This window comes from Petaurus breviceps, unplaced genomic scaffold (assembly GCF_028583685.1).
Source record: "Petaurus breviceps papuanus isolate PSGF00001 unplaced genomic scaffold, PetGlider_PUasm1.0 90919, whole genome shotgun sequence".
Classification (NCBI taxonomy): Eukaryota; Metazoa; Chordata; class Mammalia; order Diprotodontia; family Petauridae; genus Petaurus; species Petaurus breviceps.
Window position 1 is genome coordinate 37397122 of NW_027187378.1, and position 23526 is coordinate 37420647.

General features: G+C 37.6%; 1 protein-coding gene and 1 long non-coding RNA gene across 5 annotated transcripts; one reads left to right on the top strand and one right to left on the bottom strand.

Annotated features, from left to right (window-relative positions):
• Positions 1–1982: 1982 nt before the first annotated feature.
• On the bottom strand, positions 1983–20912 carry GOLGA7 (golgin A7). 4 transcript variants are annotated; one of them, XR_011166019.1, is made up of 7 exons: positions 20787–20912; positions 20398–20544; positions 13475–13627; positions 7341–7442; positions 5834–5896; positions 5489–5562; positions 1983–3387 (listed from the first exon to the last, which is right to left on the bottom strand). XR_011166019.1 is itself a non-coding variant. In XM_069075842.1 (6 exons), exons 2-5 carry the CDS (start codon positions 20506–20508, stop codon positions 5849–5851), a joined length of 414 nt encoding a protein of 137 aa, XP_068931943.1. In that variant the 5' UTR covers positions 20509–20544; positions 20787–20912; the 3' UTR covers positions 1983–3387; positions 5834–5848. The 4 variants fall into 4 exon arrangements, 2 of the variants coding, with proteins under 2 accessions (XP_068931943.1, XP_068931944.1); XR_011166020.1 differs by lacking the exon at positions 1983–3387 and adding an exon at positions 5043–5325; XM_069075842.1 differs by lacking the exon at positions 5489–5562.
• Positions 20913–20989: 77 nt separating this feature from the next.
• Positions 20990–21964, top strand: LOC138152093 (uncharacterized). The gene is made up of 2 exons (XR_011166021.1): positions 20990–21199; positions 21444–21964. It is a non-coding gene; the product is annotated as an uncharacterized lncRNA (long non-coding RNA).
• The last annotated feature ends 1562 nt before the right edge of the window (positions 21965–23526 follow it).

Consider the following 23526-nt stretch of genomic DNA (forward strand, 5'->3'; position numbering starts at 1 on the left):
CTCCAGTTGATAGGTATCTTTTATTTCAAATTTTTTGTGATCACAAAGGGTTGCTATACAGTTTGGTGCATAAAATACTTGCCTTTCCTTCTATCATTGACTTTTAGTTCCTCTTCACATAATTTCAAATTTCTTTTCAGAAATGAAAACCAACTACTCTTATTTTCCTTGCACTAGACACAGCTTCCCAAAGTGGGTGATACCGCCCCTTGGGGGCTGTGTGCTGGAATGATCCAGTGGGGTGGTAGTAGCCTTAGGTGCATTTGCTGGTGGGTGGTGGGGGGGGGGATGGGGAAGAGATTGAATAAAAATAAGAGGGCAGTGGAAGCATAAGGAAAAAAGAAAAGAAAATTTTGAAAAAAACATTCCTACCATTCCTACAAGTTTCATTTGTTGTGTAAGAGAGTTAAAGTTGTAGTTGATTACATTATTTTCCAAATAAACACACAAAATACAAGTTATAATCATTAGCGGTCAAGTCCACTGCCAGGTCTTAACAAACAAGTGTTGGCGGGAGAGTGTGCAGTATCAGAAAGTCCAGCATGCATCAGCAGGAATATATGTGTGTAATGACTTGTTCAGAATATGACACTATATGGTAACATGATACAGTCTTTCATCATCAAAATTTCAATGCAGGAAAAAATCCACAAATTTACAATGAATTATTAAATTTAAGATGCATCCTTTTAAAAAATTAATATTTTTAAAATAACACAAATTAAAAAAAAACCATTAAAGGGTTAAAAAAAAGTAGATTTCTAGGGGTGGTGCTGAATAATTTTTTTTTTTAAAGAGGATGGTAGGCCAAATAAGTTTGGGAATTTCTGCTAGAGTCTAGGGTTACTTCATCCCTGAAGACTGAGGAACAGTTATATCTAGATCCTCTATCAAACTCATTAAAGTGAATATACACCACTGAGATATTTTTTCCTCATACACTATTCAGCATTAGAAATTTCTTTTGGGTGTGCACATACATTTAGGGCCTCAGGAATTCTAAATGAAGATCCTATGTCTAGAAAAAGGTAGACCATTTACTACTAGGAAGAAGCCTAATCCTTAAATATCTGGTCAGCACTAGACAATGGCATCACACCCTTCTCCCCTGAAGTTTATTTCAAGTACCATTGTACTTTCCCCTATATTATTACACTTTAGAGATTGGTGATTTCAACAATGTGGGCTCACCACCAAACAATGCAACCTACCCAGCAGACAATCTTCATGAATATCTAGGGCCAAAAAACAAACAAAAAAAGTGGCCAACTTTCTGGTAATGAGACGCTTTAAAACTTTAACTACTGCTATGCTGGTCCTTGGACAACAGAGCTCATCTTTGGTATTGTACTTAGGGCCTTTCTAATTAATTAGGACCTGCTGGAGATTACACCTCTGCTGGCATAACCTTCAAGGATTGAGATTCACTTCCATAACAAAGTAGGGCTTTATTGGAAGCTATAATTACATAACTGATAAATCAGTGTTAGCATTGATTTAAACTCCAACTAGAGCTTAAATCCAGAGAAACTAATTCTAAACTCATGTTGGAAGGGAATTTACCTAAAGTAACTTTAATTTCTTCTGTCTAAATAACTAAATATTTCAGGTGAGGAGGAAGCTTGAAATTTAGGGTGATAAGCTTCCTTAAGTGAAAGAGAAGATTAATGCACATAATACTGCCTACCAAAACAGGGGCTATCAAATATTACAAGATATTACTCATCTCTCTCCCGCCCACCCAAATGAAAGCAACCACTCACGAAGACGCTCTTCCCATTGCCAGCATTTTTTGTTGATGGGAAGCTTTGATACACTGACTTATATGAAAGAACTCTAAAAAGTATAAAGTGCTCTAAGTAAAAGGAACTTAAAAAAAAAACGAAAATAGGAAACTCAGTAGTGACAGAATACCTTATAAACAATTAGGAAGATATACAATATTATCAAATGAATTTTACCACCAAACTATCAAGCAAATATAACAGAGAGACAATTTATTTAAGAAAAGTTTTACTGACGCATTAATTTGGGTAAAGTTATTGCAATGGGTGTGAAAGGCAGACAGACATACTGTTACAGGCTATAGAAAAACAAAAAGGGTTTTATACAATTAAATATTTAACAGGCCTCCGGGATTTAGGTGAATGACTAACAAATCCATAACAGAAATTAAATCTGGAAGATTAGATCCAGTATTAGCACCTACAATATCACTGGGAGTAGAACTTTATCTTTCATTCTTTTCTGGTAAATCCCTTAGCTCTTTCCAAAGAACAATGCTTTCAAACCACAATGATTAACTTAATTTCAAGGTCTTGGAAAACACTGTCATGAAGAATGTAGGTAGAAGAAAAACAAATATTAAATTAGATTTTTGGGAGTTTTACTCAGGAAACATTCATATTATTTTACCTGAACTAATTACAAGATTTATGTGCATCCTGAATACTGAATTCAAGAAAGGGTTATAATTCCTTAAGTTTTGCCAGTGGAAACTGTTAAAAATTAGCACATACAGTATTATTCCTACCAAATTATTTTCCCCATAAGTTATACTTATTATAAAGCCATAAGGAAAATGTTCATTATACCTGCTTATTACACATTAAGGGACAGAGCAAGGATGTTTATAGGTCTGATGGTTTAGCATCCACTTTATTGTGCTTACATAGTTTTAATAAAACAAGCAACATATACTAGATCCTCCCAACGTTCATGGCAATGCAGTAATGATATAAAAAATACTGGTTCACTTAGTAATAAGTGCTACATTAAAAACAAATAGCATTATACATTATCTTTCCAATGAGCATTAGTATGAGAAACTAACAGTAGAAACAGATCTTCTGGAAATCCTGTGAGTTCCTTGAGGTCTGGGAGATGTGTCAGTAGGCCACAGGCATAGCTTACCCCTCAACAAAAATCATGCCCGGAAGAAAAAGCATTCTTCAATTCAGGGGAAACAAAACCAAACCTGGATACGACTTGCTGAAATAAAAAAAACAAACCACCTGGCAGAGATGACAGCATAAATAATGAGCAGAACCAATAATCCTGGTGGCAGGTAAGAAATGGATTTTGAATTGGGCTGATTTACACAGCTCATTTTATTAAATTGTTTTGAATTAAAAAAGTGAAATGCTTCATTTTATTTTCTCAGAAATAACTACAAAGATTACAGAGTCCTACACAGTTTAAAGACACAAAGTGGATGCTGAGTGACTAGATGTCACCCCAGGAGCGGAATTCTAGAAAGTTAGTCCTTGGAGTAGAATGGCACCGTGGCTCTGGCAGCAAATACAAAGGAATGATGCTTGGAGAGGAGGTAGGGGACACTCTGCAGTTGGCCGGTGGACAGAAGAGAGTCCCATTCTGAGACGGACTCTGAAAAAGGAACCAACAGGAGGTCTTAAAAAGCATAAAGAAACACTAAAGTGTACTTTTTTTATCTCTTGTGAATCAACACACACACACATTGGAGTGGTTTTATTTTGTTAGAAAGTTCTACTTTCTGGATTTTCAAGAGCTTACATTTAATCCAACTCAATGACCTAGAAACCAAGTACTATGAACTCAAATTTTTAAAGTCATTATTTTATTGTGACACTGAGCAAATCACTCCTCTTTTCACATGAGAAGCCTGACAGAGATAACATAAGGTACTTCACAGGGTTGTGAGGGATAGAGAGAGAACAATGCTTTCCATAGTGCTTTACAAAAAGTTTAACAAAACTAAGTTGAAAAAAGTGACAAAATACTACTTGACTGAAAGTTCTTTTCATGAAGGTTATCTTCCTTTTGTATATTTCTTCATTAAAATACACAATTAATTCCCAAACACTAACTTTAATCTCCAGTCAACTTGCAGATTTGAGGTGAGGAGCTTGGGGGGGGGGGGGGGGGGGGAGGGGGAGGAGGAGAAGGAAAGGAAGAGGGAGAGAGGGGGAGAGAGACAGAGAGAGAGAAAGACAGACTCTGTGTGTGTGTGTATGTGTATGTGTATTGGTGAAGCATTAAGTGCACTTTCACATGCCCTCACACACATCCATACAGCTGCTTGACAAGCCCCCAGCCCTTCCTGGGTTCTGCTCCTGATGAACACACAGCTCTAAAAACACATTGTGCTGAACAAAAACATTTGCAATTCATGAAACTATCCAGAAGTTCCTAATGTAAATCTTTTCCATTTCAAAAATTTCACAGTTGTTTGAACATTGATAGATTAGCCTCTTGTGTATAATTGCTCAAAACCCCACACTACCTCAGAAAAACATTCTGTTTAGCAATAATAGCTGCAAAATGAGTCATGACAAATGAATTGTGCCAAGTCAATGCAGCTGCAATTGATAAAACAAACTTATTCCAACAGTATGTAACAAAAGCCACACAAGGTTTCTGATTGTTCAGTTTTAGAAATATCAGTTAGGAAACTGCAAATCAGAAACTGTATGGACAAGTAACGCTACATATTCCAATACACTCTGCTATCTAAGGCTTTTTATAAGAAGTAAACATAGGGCACAGGCATCATTATTTACATCTTTGTGTTTTAAGGAAAATTCAGGTGACATTTCCTGTGCCAGAGCAGACAGTCTTTAAAAATAGCAAGGCTAACTTTGTCAGGAGTTGCAAATAAACTGGACAGAAGCCACTAATAGCTTTGTTCTTCAAAAGTGCTGACAAGATCCTGAAGCAAAGGAGGGGAAAAGTTCTCATTTTTACTCCATGAAAGTTTCTGCTTTCTATGTGGTCCCTCCCACATCTGGGAAAAGTTGTCTATCTTTGCTATGTTCTGCCACTGTGCAAGGGCACTAGTCTGTGAAAGAAACCAGTTGAAAAAGTCATCCAGAGTAGATCTCCAGGAGAACTGAGACCTCAACCTCCTGAAAGACCTAATATAACTTTGAGAAACTGGCAGAAGTGAGGGAAGGTTCCTCCCGCTCTGAAGGTTCCACTGTGGCTAGCTGGAGTAGTCTCATTGTTTCAGAGAATTTATAAAAAGAACACCAGGAAAACCACAACACAACTGGGTCTATGGATCTTTTTGTAGCATTAATCATTTATTTGATGATATTCGTGAAGGACAGACAGTGATATGTCAGAGGCATATTAGGTCAGGGACTGGTCCTTTGACTCCACCCACGGTAGGTTAGGACCTTCTCTACAATGGTCTAAGGGCTGCCTTGGGCACAGAAAGATTTGGTGCCTTGCTCAGGATCACGGCCAACTTGTGGAAGAGTCAGGATACGAACCCAGGTCTTCATGATTAGAGTCAGCTCTTTATTCACTCTGCCCCCTTCTCTAAGTCAATGTATGACTTCTCTAAATGTATTTATAAACATTAGGTTAAAAAAAAAAGGGTATGTTCCCCCCAACATACACATATCCCAAAGCCCTTAGGATCATTTTTTTTTTTACATCCCAAAAGCCCTGCATATAGTAATTCCTTAACAAACGTTTGTTGAATTGAAGTGCTGGTACTCACATTTCTATGTGAACTGATTGATGGCAGGGCCTGAGCAGTCATGTGAGGAGACTAGTCTAATATATAAAAATAATCTGACACAATATAGACAAAATTAGATTTAGATTTCTATCTAACCAAATTAAATGTTGATTAAGCCAGCTTTTACATATTATACGAATATAATTAATCATTTAAAGACAACACCATTCAACTATATGTATAAACTATCCACCACCTCCCATACAAGGTTTAAAAAAGTTTTATATTTCCATGCAGTGGAAATGCTTGGGTAGGGAAGAAAAATCCTACATATTTTGAATGTATGGAAAATGCCTAAAAATGGAACTCTAGTTTGTTATTTACCTTAGACTCCTTGGTTTATCTTCCACTGCTCATGCCTCTGTCTTCATAAATGGTAATTTCAATCTATATAGGACAGCTGTTAAGAAAACATACTACTGGAGACAAAATGAGGTAAAAGAGGAGTTAAATTTGCAAAGCTATGTCATCACTATTGTTGATTTTTTAAAAAATGCACTAGCTTTATATCCTCTGCTATGATATTTGTCTTTATAAAATTCACTATAAATGTTCTTTGAGATAAATTTTTGCTTAACTTAAAAATATTCCCACTTACTGATTTGTTTGATAATTGGACTTATTCCTCTAAATTTAATTTTCTATAAAGTATTAAAACATCATGATTAAAAATAAAAGATTACCATTCAAGTAGTTTCCAATGTGTTATTTTATCAGGAGGGATTTTGGCTCATTTCTTCTCAATAATTTTATTTTTACGTATTATCTCCTCAGTATCATAGTTTTGAAATTATGGAGAAAACAGCAATAAATACAATATGGGTCTTTTCCCCAATTCTAGAGTGTAGTGAAATGTTTGTGATGGTTAACAAAAGAGAGTTGGGATTTTTTTTTTCAAAGGCAGCAGGAGCATAATAGAAGCTGCTGGATGGCACAATGGACAAAGTGCTGGACTTACTTTGAGTCAGGAAGGTCTGAGTTCAAATGTAACCCCAGACACTAGCTGTGAGTCTGGGTAAGTTACTTAACCTTTTCTGCCCTGCCTCAGTTTCCCCATCTATAAAGCAGACCTATTAATAACACCCACCTCCCTGAGTTGTGAGGATAAAATTAGATAATATCAATAAAGCGATTTGGAAATCTTAATGTGCTAACTAGTATTATGGATTCTAGACTTAGCTTTGACACATGCTGGTATGTGACCCTGGAAAAGTTCATTAACCTTTCAATGTCCCAAGCAACTATAAAACTATCAGTTGCAATATAGTTGCTAACCTGTATTGGTAGGACTGGGATTATGTAATCTGAAATGACATTATTTCATTAATTATCAAGTTACCTTAATTATTTATAATTTTATTTACCAAATTCACCTACTGCTTTTCAAAGCTTGTAGCTTCTGAAAATGTGCACAATATGTCAAGGGTAATGAAATCAAACATCTGGCAGCTGTAACTGATTTAGGCAACTAGTCAGATGAACCTATGGAACTGTAATTCATTTGGGTGACAAGTACCACCACACACTGAGTTTATCCATTTCAAAAGGGCTTTTGGTTCAGATCTCTGCAGCTGAAAAGCATTACTCATATCAAAACTAATATTACTACAAGATGCCCTCAGAACCACCAAGAAAGATGGTATCCAGAATACTAAACAGTTTGCAAAATGTGAAAGAATGTCAGAAGATACTAAAGAAAATAAGTTTGTAGAAAAAATGCAAGTAACATACACAAAAACTTTCTAGGGCAGATGGCAAAATCAGTATTAAACTCTCCAGCTTATGCCAACACTGTTACTTTAGTTTTCTTATCTTTTAACAAAAAAGATACAACACGAAGTCCTCTCTCAATTGGGTCTGTCAGAAGGAGGCCCTGTGGAGCGTAAATCTTCTCATTCTGTTCCTGAATATATTTGGTGATTTTCTTCAGAACCTGTCAGAAAGAAACACCCAATTTTTTAGATTTTAGTGGAAGTCCTTTTACGTATCAGCTGGCTGTATAAACCTAGTTTTAAAACAGGGCTTACTGAAGTTCCTATGGCTTACCACAGTTTTGATATTTGTCTTTTACACAGGTAAGAGGTCAGTCAATAAACATTTATTAAGCACCTACTATGTTCCAGGCACTGCTGCAAAGAAAATAAGGGTGCAAAGAAAAGAACAAGAAAGTTTCTGTTCTCAAGGATATCACAGTCTAACAGGGGAGATGTAAACAACTATCTACAAACAAGCTATGTGTAAGACAAATTGGAGATAATCATTAAAAGGAAGGAATTGATAACTTTCAGAAAAAATAACATGTACTTATTTCTTCCACTTCCTCATGGCCCATTCACTATATAAATCCTTGCAATCTGGCTTTTCTTTCCATTGCTTCACTGCAATAGCATCCTGAGGTCACTTATGATCACTAAATCCAATTCCTAGTACTCATACAATATTTGACAGAATGCTTTTGCAGCATTTGATAATAATCACAGAATCCCACAGTTGGAAGGAACCCTAATGGCAGTCTGGATCAGCCAATACTTCACTAATAATCCTTACAGGACACTAACAAACACTGATCATTCAGTCACCACTTGAAAATATCCAGTGGGAGAACCCAATCTCTCCTATTCCGCTCTTAAGACAGCCCTGATAGTTAGAAGTTCTTCCTAACATTGAATCAAAACTTGACTCTTTACAACTTCTAACTATTCCTCTTTGTCTCCTGGGGCCAAGCAGAAAAAAAAAAAAAGAATCTCTTTCACATTCAAATGCTGTATGACAGCTATCCTGTATCCCCTGAAGTCTTCTATTCTTCAGGCTAAAAATCTCCCTCTCCTCCAAATGAACTTTGTATGGCATGACCGCAAGTCCCTTCACTCTCGCTCAGTCAATCTTTTCTGGCATGGATGTAAGTGAAGTCAAGACAGATTATGAAGTACATGCCTAGAAGTGAATATAATACTCAAGACGTGACAGATTAGAATGGCACTGATCTTTGTTTTCTGGGTACATCCTCATACTAATTCATTCTCAGTTTGAAGTTCAATAAATTCTCCATATATTTTAGATTCTAGACTCCATGAGGGCAGAGATTTGCCATTTTCCATCCCTACTGCCCAGCACTGTGGACTACACATAGGACATGCTTAATACACAGTGAAACTGACTGCACAGAGTGAAAGTTTTTCTATTTTTCCTTAAGGAATATGGCTGATTTTTAATGAACAGTTTTAAAAATATAATGTATTTTATTATTAAGGGCAGTTCTTTAATCTCCTTTAAGCTAATTTTAGCTATTTTCTTTTTCCTTTTGACAAGGTAGCATAGGACAATTATTCTAGGTAATGATTGTGACAAAGGTAAAGCAGTTATTTCAGAACCAGCAAAGCTATTTTCTTTCTAATATACATGACCTTTATTTTCTCAAGGGTTTCCCAGTAATTAAATTCCTGATACTATGATCACTTTCAACAGCATGAAGTAAGTGAGATTACACAAGTGAACTGCTAGATTAATAAATAGAATATTGAAGCTTATACAACTCAGGAAAAATGGAGGCAATATCCAGATAGAATGCAAGGTAAATTCTACTAATTGTTATTTCTTCAGATTCAATAAAGGAGATTCTGGGATACAAGAAAGAAATTTAAAGCTATTAGAATATGAAGTGAAGTGGGTAATCCTGGGCTCTCAATGGCTATGTTAACAGGATGGAACTACTCTGGCAATTCTTAACAAGATGGAAAATCTCTAAGAATGGATCCACCAATGGCTTTTGTGTCTGAGGACCAGCCTAGCTGAACTCAAGAGGTTTGCCACCAAATGTTTGGCCACCAGGTGATGCAATGTTCTAGTTCTTGCAACTCACAAAGGCTGAATAGTAAGGCTTTGAGCAGATGTGATTCGCATAGGTGGAAGAAGTACCCATAACAAATGAAACCACAAATATCTGAAATACTGAATTATCAACTAGAAATGAAAATGTCATTCTATGTTTATTTCCAACCATAGACAGTTTTTGCAATCCCTCTTCAGGCCTAATTTCCAAAAGACTTTTGATAAAGTTCTTAAAATACAAGGCTCCAATTCCTACCTATCTCTTTAAATTAACACTGCTGTTTGGAGATTAAAATCTCTAGAAAAAAAGGGGGAAAATTTGTGAAAATAATGCTGGAAATTAACCTTATGAATTTAGGTGAGTTAACATATTGCGCCAAACCAGCATATCTGAAGATGGTAATCTAGATTTATAATTATAAACTGGCTTACATTTCAATATTCTACACTATTACTAACTAGTATTATTTTTAAAAGATGATGATAAGCACTTAAATGGTAAATTCTTGAAAGAGAAGGCTTGGAAACGAGATCTCCTGTAGTAAACCAATAAATTTGTGGTATTATCCTTGGAGAAAGGGAGTTTTCATTTCTTCCTACAACAACAAATTTACCTTCAGTAACAGAACATTTTTCTACTTTTAATTTCAAGCAAAGTTTAAGTTCAGTTAATCTTGAAGAAGCAAAAAGTCTTACCTCCTATCTCTGTATCACTACCTGTCAATCACCCTCAAATAAATGAATGAAAGGAAGTAAGCCATAAAGATGGCTAGCTTAAGTCTCTCAAACTCTCCAATTTCCCTCTCGGTTCAGCCACCAGAAATGGAAATTGGAGATTCAGTATCCCCTCACCCCAATCCATTAGAACTCAAGGATACTCTCTCAGAAAATATCTGCATGACTGATTTCAAAGAAAGGATGCCTTCAGAAAAGCTTCCCTCCCTCTTTTCTTGGGTAGAGATTACTACCAGGGAAATAACACTCCATTTTGTTCTATCAAATGCAACTTTTGTTGGGTAAGATTTTAATTTAAGCTCTAATAGCAATAATGTGCACTTGGACACCAGCTCAGAAAGAAGACAATTGTGTGTGTGAGATTTCAAATCCTGTTAAGTATTTTGTAGAAGCCATCACTATCCCAAACAAGGTGTTAAAAAAACCAAACTTTTTGGTCCCTTCAGTAATGGAACAGCTTTTATACCCTTAAATTTATTCAACATCCTAGAAAGGGCATTTTCTAGGTACCATTCTTAACCCAACAACCCTTCATATGCCTGAGTTTCAGTCATTTTACTCACCACTTCTATTTTTGGCAAATCACAGCATCCAACAAAAACCATCCCCTTCCTCAAAACTTCAACTTAATCATAATTTGTATAATGTGCATAAAGACAAAGCATACTTAACTACATTAAGCTTTATGAATGCTAACTTTTCCCTAAAAATATTAAATTGGAGTAAGACCAACTGACCTTCAAAAGAAAAGAACATAGGTTTATCCACATGTCTCTTCCAACCTTCACCCCTATCCTGGGATTCAGCCTTTTTTTTTTAAGGTAACAAAAGTTCTTGCCTTTCTATGTCAGGTTTTTTTTTTTTAAATGTATACTACAGAAGTAGATGACTTCTTTATATTTTATGAGTTGACAGCCTAGAGAACAGCTGTCTACAGGCTTTCCTGTCCCCTAAAAACAAGGGGTGGCACCAGAGAAATAACAGTGAGGCCCCTATTTTTCTTTTACTTTTTAAATAATAATACTGTGCAGAAAGACATTTCTAGTCAAACATATAAGAAAAACATTAAAATTTCTGACAGATAAATGAACTAAAAATTTACATTTTCAGAAATTCTATTGCACTGCATTTATCCTCATAGCCTAAGATTTTCAGTATTTTAACATATGCAAAACTAAAATGATCTATTTCCCTGTTATTATCAATGAACTACATAATTCTAAGGGATAAGTTCTATGTGGATTCTTTACTTTAATAATAATAAATGTATATATATAAAGGATCCTAAAAAAGTCATGCAATGATGAAATTGTAATTGGTCTAGTTTCTTTTTTTCTGTTTAGTTATCCACATCTTTTTTTCTACATGTAGCTGAATTTGACTTATGGATCAAATTTCGTTGGTATGCCAAATAACACAGAAGAAGAGACCCCTGATTAAGCAGAACCATAAGCACTACCAGTAGAAGTCTAAGTAGAAATATGTTTACAGGATCAAAATTTCCTGTGTTTGACACCAAGAATTACTTTCTCAAGTTTCAAATTAAAATCTATAATGCTTTTTAAGAAAGGTACTTCAACACTGCATCAATATTTCAACTAAAAGATGCTAAAATAGAAATCTTCTAAAGAAGAAGTTCAAATCTACTAACATAAATTAAATTGCAAAGCAGCAGAAAATTTCATGATTTTTTAAAATTAGATTAAACTCTACCAGCATCATTAACAACATCTTTAAAAACTACAATTTATAAGACATTCAACTAAACTGTTTTCATTTCTCAAATAACTATAATGTTTATTGTTGATCTCAGTCTGAGGTTTCCATAACTATTCTCCACAGAGGAATTTTGTTAGATACCTAAATAAGTAATAAAGGAAGTCTATTACAACCTGACAAAGTTTGTCATCAAGTCTAAAAGGTAGAAAATACTCTTATTTTTTGCTTTTTTTTTTTTTGGAGGGGGGAGGGCAGAGCAATTGGGATTAAGCTCAAGGTCACACAGCTAGTAAGTGTCTGAGGCCAGATTTGAACTCAGGTCCTCCTGACTCCAGAGTTGGTGCTCTATTCACTGACCACCTAGCCACCCTGAAAGTACTCTTATTCATGCACTATACACACCACTAAACATGAATAAGATATTTTATTATCTATAAATACATTCAGTGACCCATTACTTATAAAAAGGAGTATGGGAACATTGTACAATACACAATCAGTAAGAAAGATGCCATATCCAAAAGCAAATATGAACCATTTAATATATCTGATATCATGTGATTTAAGAATGAAAGGCCATGACTTCTCAGCTAATAAATAAAACTACAAGTTCTTAGATCAAAATGTTCAGTTTGAAAAGCAAGTATATATTGCACACATCTAATTATCTTGATATTTTAAAATAAACTCTTTTACCCAGAAGCTAAAACTCAAGGTAGCAACAGGTACATATTTCACACAATGTTTAATACAGGGTTGTTGTTTAGTTGTGTCTGACTCTCTGTGAACCCATTTGGGGTTTTCTTGGCAAAGATTCTTTTATGTTTAATGGTCTGAGTTAAGAGACTTGCCCAGGGTCACACAGCTATTAAGTTTCTGAGGTCAAATTTGAAGATGAGTCTTCTTACTCCAGATCTGGCGCTCTATCCACTGTGCCACCTAGCTGCCCCAATAATACAGTGGATACCTTTGTTTTATGGGTCACGAGATATGCACCTATTATAATGGCCGTACAGACACTTCTTTTAAAAGTTATTTAAAATCAGCAACATACTAGCTGAGATTAACTCAAAATTAGAGATAAGTAGGTTCCTTACTAGGCTAAAAGAATTTTAGGAGAGCTGAACTAGGTTGCAAGCAAATACTCGAGTTAAATACTTGGCTTAAAAATCTAGGGTTGTATAAATGGCGGTACCTTCATTCAGGAATAACTTTTGATCTGTTTTTGAAAATCAAAGAGTACTCATTTTGATAAGTGCTTTGAATATTAGGAACAAAAAATGAACTCAAATACTATCACACTGTAAGTGCCCCCAGAAAGCTATTTAAAACAAAGCAAAAAAAAAAAAATGTCCCTCCAAAATCTCAAGGATCCATAATTATTTGGTGTGACTATTCCTTCCACTGATGGAAACTGTCAATCTTCTAATAGCTGAGCAGATGGTTTTCGTGAAGTACATGTAGTGCTCAGAAGAATCTGTCGCCTAGTGACCAGTCTCTCTACACCTAGTAAGGTCAATCCTTACATGATAAACCCCACTGTTGGGCACATACTTGAAGACTTTAAGAGAGTCTTGAACAACCTAGGGTTACTGTTACACTACAATGAGGCACCAGAGAAAGAGTTTAGTGAAGGCAAGAAGGCAAAGGTAATGTGCTTTAGACATTTCCATAGAACTTTACCTTCTCATAATGTGTTTCCATGCACAAAAAGATAGTATATGCCGTCAAACAAGCTAAACAGCCTTCAAGGTAAGATTGGCCCCCAAGCTTTTCTGCTTCTGCATAAAGGTTATTTAGAGTACGAACTGTTTCTTCAAACTGCTGCCGGTCAATCTGTAGGAAAAGTAGAAATGAAAAAGATACGTTTTTGAGAAATATGTAATCACTAATGCATAGCCTTGGATTTCATATTTTAAGAAATTAGTATGGTTTGCTGGCTAGTCATGACTATTAGTGAAAATTAAACAATTAGCTTCACCTCTCCCGGAGACATTAAATATTTATAAAATTTAATTTGTCACCTTCTATTCCTCCATTTATACTAATTTGTAGGTGACAATCTACTAATATGTCAACAAAAATATAGATCCATTGCCTTCCTTTTGTCTGTTTATTTCTTTTAGAATATCTCAGTGTATACTGTTAGATTCACAAATTGAACACATAAGTTCAACTAAACAAATTTAGCATAATTCTTCCCACTAAAACCCAACTGGCTTCCTGATCAATATGTGAATTTGTTATGATCTCTTTACTTTTCTCCCAGGCATACTATTCAGAATTATTTTCAATCCTTCACTGTTTCCTGATCCTAACAGTCAACTTGTCACCAAATTCTGCCATTTGGGTCTGACTAAAACTTTTAGTCAGGTATTAATTTCTACTACATATAAACATATCTCTTCCTTTTCTCAAATTCCTTGAAAGGAATTGCTGCTTAATTCCTCTTTCCTCATCCACTCCTTAACCCTTTGTAATCTGGCTTTTAACCTCATTACTCAACTGAAGTTTCTCTTTACAAATTACCAAAGATCTCTTTATTGCCAAATTTGTCTTCTCTCAGTCCTATTCCTTCTTGATTCTTCCTGGATATTTTTCTCTCTGGGTTTTCATATGGGTACTCTCTCCTATTTCACCTCCTTAGTCTCCTGTTTTTTTCTTTTTGAAATTTTTATTAATTTTGAACTTAAATACAAAAAGACAAAAAAAAAAGACCATTTCCACGTACAGAGCACAACATAAGAGGATTCAATATAAAACCATGAATTTCAATTTCACTCTGTTTACTTTTTTCTGAAGCCTTTGTTGGTTCCTTCTCTATATCATGCCCCGCTAACTGAGGTTGTTGGCTATGATTCACTACTGGGTTCTCTTCTCCCTCTATATTCTCCCAATAACCTCATCTACTTCATCTAAAATCTCTAAGCAGGTGACTCCCAGGTCTACATATTCAGTCCCAGTTTTTCCCTCGAGCTTTAGTCCTGCATCACCAACTATCTATTGGACATTTCAAACTGGATCTTAAATGAAATGTGTCCAAAAACTGAATTTGTTATTTTCCCCCTCAAACCCTCATTTCTCTTCCTTATTTCTGTTTAAGGAACCATCATCCTTCTAGTTCCCCATATTTGTAAGCTTTGCATTATCCTTGATCCACGTTTCCTCAATCCACATATCCAATCATTTGTCAAATTTTGGCATTTTTACGGTTACAACATCTCTTGTATCTGACTCCTCTTACAGCATAGTTCAGGCCTTTATCACCTCTCGCTTAGATTATTACAACTGTCTCCAAACTGATCTCTCTGCTTCAAGTCTCATTCTTAGTAGATGCTGTCCATTCTACACACTTTTGTCAAACTAATTTTCCTTAGGGCAGTACTTCAGGGTAATCCTTAGAAAGTACCATCATGTCCTTAGTGGCATGGCATGGAACAGTGGATAAAATTCTAGGCCTACAATCAGGAAGAGCTCAAATCCCATCTCAGACACTAGCTGTATGACCTTGGGAAAGTCACTTAACTCTGTCTGCCTCAGTTTCCTCATTGGTAAAATGAGCTGGAAAGGGAAATGGCAAATCACTCCAGTATCTTTGCTAAGAAAACCCCAAATGTGGTCATTTGGACATGACTGAAATGACTGAACAAGAATTACTTCATTGATTATATCTAGGTTAATACCACTACTTCCAACTTCTTTTTACTTCAATGAGTACATAATCCAGCTACAAAACTCATCTTGGTCACCTGCCAATTTGACCACCTCTCTTCCTTTCCAATGGTACCCTGCAATTCAAGATGCTGCATTAAACCACATTCTTCTTATCAGATAGCTGTAATCTTACCTTTCCTAATGCGCTACCAACATCTCAAGAGCTGAACCTTCTTTCTCTCCTCTATAAGGTCTTCTCTGACATGAAATGGCACAATCACAGAATCTTAGATTGCTACATAAATGATAGCTAGGATTATTGCTTCCTACTGAATCATGTCTATCAAACCCACAAAATATATTAGGAATATATAGCCAGTTCCAAAATGTGCCTGCAGCATGATAATATAGCGAAGAAGATCCTTTGAACTGAAAGTTGCTCAGATACAGAGCCTCCAAAATATCTTGTTCCTATATGATCAGAATCACTCAGCAAGAGCTATTTACGCTGAGGCTATGGGAAGGGAGGTCACTATGTGTCATATGGAAGAAAATGAACTGAATTTTTTAAAAAGCAAGTGTCAAAGAACCATTCTTCTAGGTTTTTAAAAAGTAAAAGAATAAAGAATAAAAAAGTGACCACCAGCAGCAAATAAAGAAAGCACATGCAGTAAGAAAGGACTCAAGGGAACCTGCCTAGGAATTTCAATCTCACTACTTTATCTTCACACATTTGGGAGAGAACTATTAGTGTCCTACTTTGGCACTTGGGTGGATGATATCAGAGCTACAACAAAAGAGAGATAAGAGAAGTACACCAAGAAGAAATTTGAGCTAAGTTAGGCTAGAAGAGGGAAGAAAAATAGAAAACAAGGTTGTGTGATGCCAGGATTCTTATATTTTTGATGAAATGTGTAACAAAAAGCAAAGGACTAACGTCTAAGCAGCTTACTGTGGCAAAAACAGGTAATGTAGCTATAGAGACCATATGTAGAGAGAAGATTTTTTAAAAATCAAACAGTCAGATAAAATGAAACATTCTAATGGAGACAGTGGGGAAAATCAATTTATATCAACAGAATACTTCAGCCAATAATTTAAAAAGATGTAAATATGTTTGCAAAATGGAATTTCTTCATACCATGCTTAGAAGTACTACAAAACCTAACGCATCAGTTTTCTCTATATTAACTTGCCAACTTCATGCTTTTAGTAAAGGATAATCAATACCTACTACAAAGCAATCAACAGAATTTCTAGGGTAAGGGAACAACAACAAAAAAGTCTTTCAAACTGCCAGCAAACAAAGTAAGGAAAATTTAACACTGTAATTTAAATTTAATCTTAACACACACAGAATCAAAGCTTTCAAAAATGCCTGTTTAAAGTATAAGCTGGTGTTTTTATACAAACATTTTAAAAGAAACCCCCCCAAAGCCACACTTACACAGCACCATACATGATTCTAGAGAGTGTTCACTAACACAAAGGATTTCAACATTTTAAAACATCAATTTCCTGTAAGAATAAGCAGAGAACTTCGTAAATTTTGTTGCTGTAATCAGGCTATAAAGTGAAGGCTCTGCCACACACAGAGACTTAGAAGATTAATGTCTGACTCTGCATATGTATATTTGGCAACAGCCACTAGAGCTAAGAATTTGATTTTTAAAACCTGTAAACAAGTCTTGTCATATCCAAAATAAGAAGCATTGAAAAAGGAGAACCTCTCCATTATATTTGGGTTTGATATTCTGAATTGAAAGCACGTACTATGCAATCCCCAAAGTTGTTTACATTCAATAAATACTAGCCTCAACATGGGTAGGGGCTACAGTAAAACAGTCTCTGCCCTCAAGTCATTTATGCAGGGGAATAATAAAAGTTATACATACTTATAATAAAAAAAAAACTGTCATACTGAAAGGTACAAATTTCCACAGGAAGGTTCAGGAGAGATTGCATTCAGTTTGGAAATAAGACAGGGACAAGTACATGAGGAAGGGCTCAAGAAAGAACTTACAAGATGCTTGTATGATTTTTTTTTCCCCATAGGTAGCAATTGTGGGGAAGAAGACTCAGGATAAAAGCAATAGTTTAGCAAGGATGAGAGTACAGGTAAGAAAGTGGATATACTTGGGATATAGAAAACAGTCCAGTTTTACAAGAGTATGATGCGTATAAAGAGGAAGTGGAAGACAAGGATGGAAACGCAGTTTAAGGACATACTGTGGTATATACAAGGAGATTCACTGCATGATTGAGGAGTAACAAGATTGGAACTGTACTATAGGATTAACTTGGCAGCAGTATAAAGTATAGCTTGGAAGAAACACTGGAGTTTGGGAGGCCAATTACAAGCTTGTGATAGTAGTCTTGATGAGTAGCAATGAGAGGGCAACTGAAATGTAAAAAAAGGATGGTATAAAAGACTTTGTATAAGTAGAGAATGATCTTATGAATTGAATGATATGCGGACAGAGTAAAGTTACTGAAATCAAAGCTAAAAACAAAAACAAGAATCCAGTCATAGCAAAATATCATCAAGAAGCAACTGTCTTTATGAGAAAAAATTGTCCAAACTGAATGAATGTTGATCAATTAGCAACCTTCAGTGAGGCAGAAGTAAGAATCAATGCTGACTCTAAGCCTATCTTGAGCCCAAGAAGAAAGGGAGCCTTTAATGAAATCACTGACATAATTATAGGACCATAGCTTAAAAGGAATTTTGAGGTTATCTAGTCCAAACCCCTCACTTTACAGATGATGACCTGAGGCCCAGAGAACTAAAGTGACTTGTTAAAGGTCAGAGGCAGAAAAAAGCTAATTTTGAATCCAGATCCTAATTCCAATTTCAGTATTTTCCCCTCTACTATACTATTTTCCAACTAGGAAACTTCTGAAGAGAAAGTTGTGTGGGAAACATGATGAATTTAGTTTTGGGCATGCTAAGTTAGAAATGCTAGCAGAGAATCAAGATTCAGGTCTACCTTCAGCCAGGAGGTAGGTCTAGGGGGTCTGTACTGTGGGAGAAAAGTCAAGCATTAGATCTAGTCAGGGGAGTCATCTGTATACAAGTGGACAAGCCATGAGAGACACAGCAAGAAGGCCATAGTCAGAGACAGTCTTGGGGAATGGTTTCATTTAGGAGATAGAGAAGGATCAGTGAGGGGAAAGAGAAAAAAGAGTATAGGGTCTTAGAAGCCAAGGAGGAGAGAATTTTAGGGAAACTATAGCAATAAAAACTGCATAAGTCAGACAATGAAGACAGGAAAGGCCATTTGATTTGGCACTTAGGCAATGATGACCTTAGAAAGGGCAGTTTCAGTAAAGTTTTGAGGGCACGGGGGGTAGAAATCAGATTGCTAAATTTCTAATTCTCTTCTGTCAGAGATTTTAAAAGATAATTTCACTTAAATCATATGGACTTTAACATTTAAAATATGCTATGTCACTTTTTAAAAATTACCATGACAACAGCCAACTATTTTACTTAATGCCTCTCCAAAAAGTCAGCAGAACTGATTACAAGGCAGGTACTTTGGAAAAGGTTATGGTAATAATGCCAACCAGTTATGTGTAGCTGAGGCACTATTTATTTCACCGATGACTGATATTTTGCTGACTCACAGTTTCTGGATTAATAACAAACCTCAATATTTATTCAGCATTTCACAAATACTAGTTAATCCACAAAACATCTTTATAAAGTGGTTTGATTTTCATTTTCAAGATGAGAAAACTAAGGTGCAGAGTGTTGATCTGCCTCTGGCCTTAAAGGGAACTGAGGGAAAGGTTATAGTAAGATTTTGTAGATTTTCCTACTCTTACTCTGAATGGCTCAGCTTTGGGGTAGAACAACCCAACTGATTCCAAGATGGCTTTATATTACTACTAAAGGAAATGTCTCAAGTATAGACTCATCTACACCCACTGATTCCATGACCAACATTCTTTAGCCCCACACCCACCACCTACCTAATCACCTCAGAGTATACTGTCAACAAGAAAAAAAAATAAAAAAAAAACAAGCAACTAAACCTGATTCCATTTAAACACGAACAGACCTCAGTATAGGAAATAGTTTGTATGTACACACGTACACACACACACAAATAATACTCTGTTGATAAATCACACAGTCCATGGCTTCTATATAAACACTGCTTCAGTAGTATTTGTGTATAGCATATATAGTAGTATTTATACATAGCATGCATATACTACATATATAGCGTTGTGTACATATACTACATATATGCACAATATACTATATATGTGATACAAGTACTATACATAAGTACTGCTATAGCAGTATTTATATAGAAGCCACGAACTAAATAGGTTTATTAATGGAGTATTATATACATGTGAGTATGCACACAGTATATATAGCATATATTATACACAAACACTACTAATTGTATGTACGTATGTACACATACATACATACATACACTACTTCATTAGTATATCTGGAGAAGGAGGGGAATATTTCAGTGCTCCCCTTGCATAATGCATTAAAAAAAAAGCCTCCTACTGGATGGCAGCTGGGATATCCAGGGAGCACACAGGCTTTCCTAGCCATCCAAACAGGGCAGTGGGACGAAGGCTCCCTCCTGAGCTAGCAGAGGGCCCAGGACCACCCGATGATGAGAGGGTTTTTTTTCCCCCTTTCTCCCAAGTGCAGTGCATCCCTGACGGGCTTTCGATGAAGGCACCCTTCCCCTCTCCTCCTGTCAACACCGCCCACAAAGCTGCCCGATGCTGCTGCTGACTCTCGGCCAGCACCTCTCCTCGGGACGCTGCTGCGTCTCTGCCACCCTGCCCAAACCTGCCTCAGTTTCCCCATTTGCCAGTTCTAGAGAAGAGGCCGGGCCGGACCCCCACCCACCCACCCCCGCAGGAGGGAAGCTGTCAGGGTCGGGCGCAGGTCCTTCGGGGCTCCGTACCCGGTTCTCCAACTCGGCAGGGAACTTGGTCTGGAACTGGCACCGGGTGCCGCTGCTGTAGTCCCTCTGGATGAAGACCTTGCCGGACACGGGCGCCTGCTGCGGCCTCATGGCGGGCGGGGCCGGGCCGGGCCGCGCTGCGCTGCGCTGCGAGGGGACACGACAACACGGTTCTGCTCAGGCCCCCGGTGCCGGCCGCGCCCGGTGAGGCCGGGCCGGGGAGCTGGCCCGTGACAGCGGCCCCGGAGCCCCCGCACGTCCCATGCTGCCCAGGCCGGCCGGCCGCCCCCCTGTGCCGCCCCGCGTTCTAAATCCCCGGGTCCGTGCCCCGACCACCCCCGGCCCGGCCCACCTTCGCCTCCCCCCTCCCCGGCCTGGGAAACACCGACCCGCCTCCTCCGTGGCCCTCCAGTGGCTGTCGCGCGGCCCCGTCCCTCACTTACGGCCTGCTGCAAACAAGCCTCTCCTCTCTCTCTCCTCCCCACCCTAAAGCCTTCCCCCTTCGCCGGCGTCTCCTACCCCACCCACTCCTAGGCGGCCGTAAAGTGAAACGGCCGCGATAGTGCGCAAAGCAGCTGGGCGGTGCTCTCCGCCAACGGCCCCGCCCCGGTCTCGGGCGCGGTCTCCCGAGAGGGGCAGAGAAGCGGAGGGCTGGGGAGGGGGAGGGGCTGAACCGGGTTGTTCCGAAATTTGTCACTTCCTCGAGCTTTCACTCGTGATGTCCGCACCAGGCCGAATAACTCAAACACTGAGTGTGGAGGGCGGAGCTCCGAGTTCGGATTCTGCCTTCTTTAGTCGCCGTGTGAGTCCGTTAGATTGGAAGCCCCTTGAAGGAAGGGACGGTTTCTCTCCTCCCTTTGTATCCACAGCGTTTAGTCACTGTGCTTGGCACATAGTAGGCGCTTAATACATGTTTATTGAATTGGGAATGTGACCAAGCAGCTCAGGGTCTTGGTTTCCTTACCGGTAAAATAGGAGCGTTTTACCAGATGATTTTTTTTTTGTCTCTGTGTATTTTTTAAAAGTAAATTCTATTTTATTTTCAGACGAAGACGCCCTTTTTTTCTTCCCTTCTCATGCTATGCCTCCCAACCTTACACCGAGAAAACAAGAAAAACTAAACCCAGGTTCCAAGGATGTATATTCATGCAAAACGAATTCCTGCCCCTTCGAAGCACGGCTCAAGCTTCACTGGGTGCCGCCCTTCTCCAGTAGGATAACCTGGCAGTCTCCAAATGTATTAAGTGCCCACTGTGTGCGGGGCACTGCGCTGTCATAATCCTGCAAAGAGGAGCCTAACGGGTAGCCAACATAAAGGCAGCTACGGACAGACAAGCCTCGTGCATGATAAATCGGAGATAATCAAGGGAGGAAAGGCGCTAGCGTTAAGGAGGATCCGGAAAGAAAATAGGATTTTAGAAGGAAGGCAGAAAGCAGAGCTATGAGGAGTGAGAGCATTCCAGGCATCGAATTCTAAAGTCCTTTCTGGCTCTTGGGTCTGGAACTTAGTGGTTGAAGGCGCTCTGAAGAACTGCATTTTAAAAAATAAATCTTAATGAAAAACGAATTCTATGATAGCATTGATTTGTTTCGAATGGATTATACTTATTCATAAGTTAGTGATAGACATCCCCACCCCAACCCTTCAGCATTAATGAAATATTTTTTTTAAATGGACAGAAAAGAATAACAGGACAGAGAAAGGGTCACAAAAGGAATACCTCGCCAATTTTGATATGTTTCTTAAACTATGCAATAGAAGTTCAGTTTCTTACATAATCTTGTTCTTTGTATATTGAAACACTTGAGTTTGTTGAGGATTGTTAAGTTGATACTAGGATATGGACTGGACCTGTTTTTTCATTGGTTTGGAGAACTCCCAGGTGATGAAACTTCTTCTACCAGCTCAGATCAACACCTTTTCTGCAATTTTTTTACTTGGAATATTGCCTAGAACAGAGGGGTAAAACCTTAGGACTTGCTGGCCCCATTGGGCCCACTGAGTGCGACTGAGTCAGATTAAAATGTAATTGGGAAATACTTAACAAATAAAATACAATGAAACATAGATAGTATTAATATGTGGTTTTCTAAGTGAATATGCTGCATGCAGAGATCCAGATGTACAGTTTAGTGGCCCCTTTCTATTTGAGTTTGACCTCATAGGCCTAGGGCTCTGAGAGATTGTGACCTGCTCAATGTCACATGACCAGTATAGATCATAGGAAGAACTTGAACACTTGAGCAAGTGTTCCTGAATCCAAGGCTGGCTATCTACTGTATCACATTAGCCCTTGAAGTTCATTAATAAAAAAAAGAAAATCACAAAGAATTAGAGCATTTTGCCACAAACACAACTTACATTGAATATTTAGAAACAGCAAATCATGCCATTGGGGAGCATTCTGATCCCACCTTGAGTGCTACTTTGTTCTGCATTACTATGATGTACTTAGTATGTAGTAAGACATTTCATAGTCATAACCTGTAACTTGGAATCCCAGTTTTACCCCTACATAGACAAGACATAGTGGATAGAATGATGAATTTGAAGTCAGGAAGACCTGTATTCAAATGCCATCTCAGATTCTTACTATGTGGCCCCTCAGGCAAGCCACTTAACTTCTCAGACGACTTCAATTTCTTATGTATAAAATTTTGGGGTGGGACTAGATGGTTTCTCAGGTCTCTTTCAACTCTAAATATAAATCTAATTCTACCATTGTATGTATATTTACTCTATGGTTCCTTTTACTCCAATCCTGGGTTTCCCTGGGAATAACAGAATCTGGGTCTTAATAGTAATAATAGCTAACATTTATATAGTGCTTCTTATGTACCAGGAGCTGTTTCAAGGACTTCACAATTGTCTCATCCGATCCTCTGAACAACCCTGGGAGATAGGTGCTATTATTATCTTCAGTTTATGGATAAGAAGACAGAGAACAAGATTAAGTGGCTTGCCTAGCATCAGGCAGCCAGTAAGTATGTGAACTCTAGTTGGAATTCAGGCCTTCTTAATCCTAGAGCTAGCACCCTATCTACTTCACACCTAATTGCCCCCCAACCGAATATTTTTCTCTTTGGGTTTCTTCAGTTCCCTGCAATGAAAGAATTTAAAAATAGGTC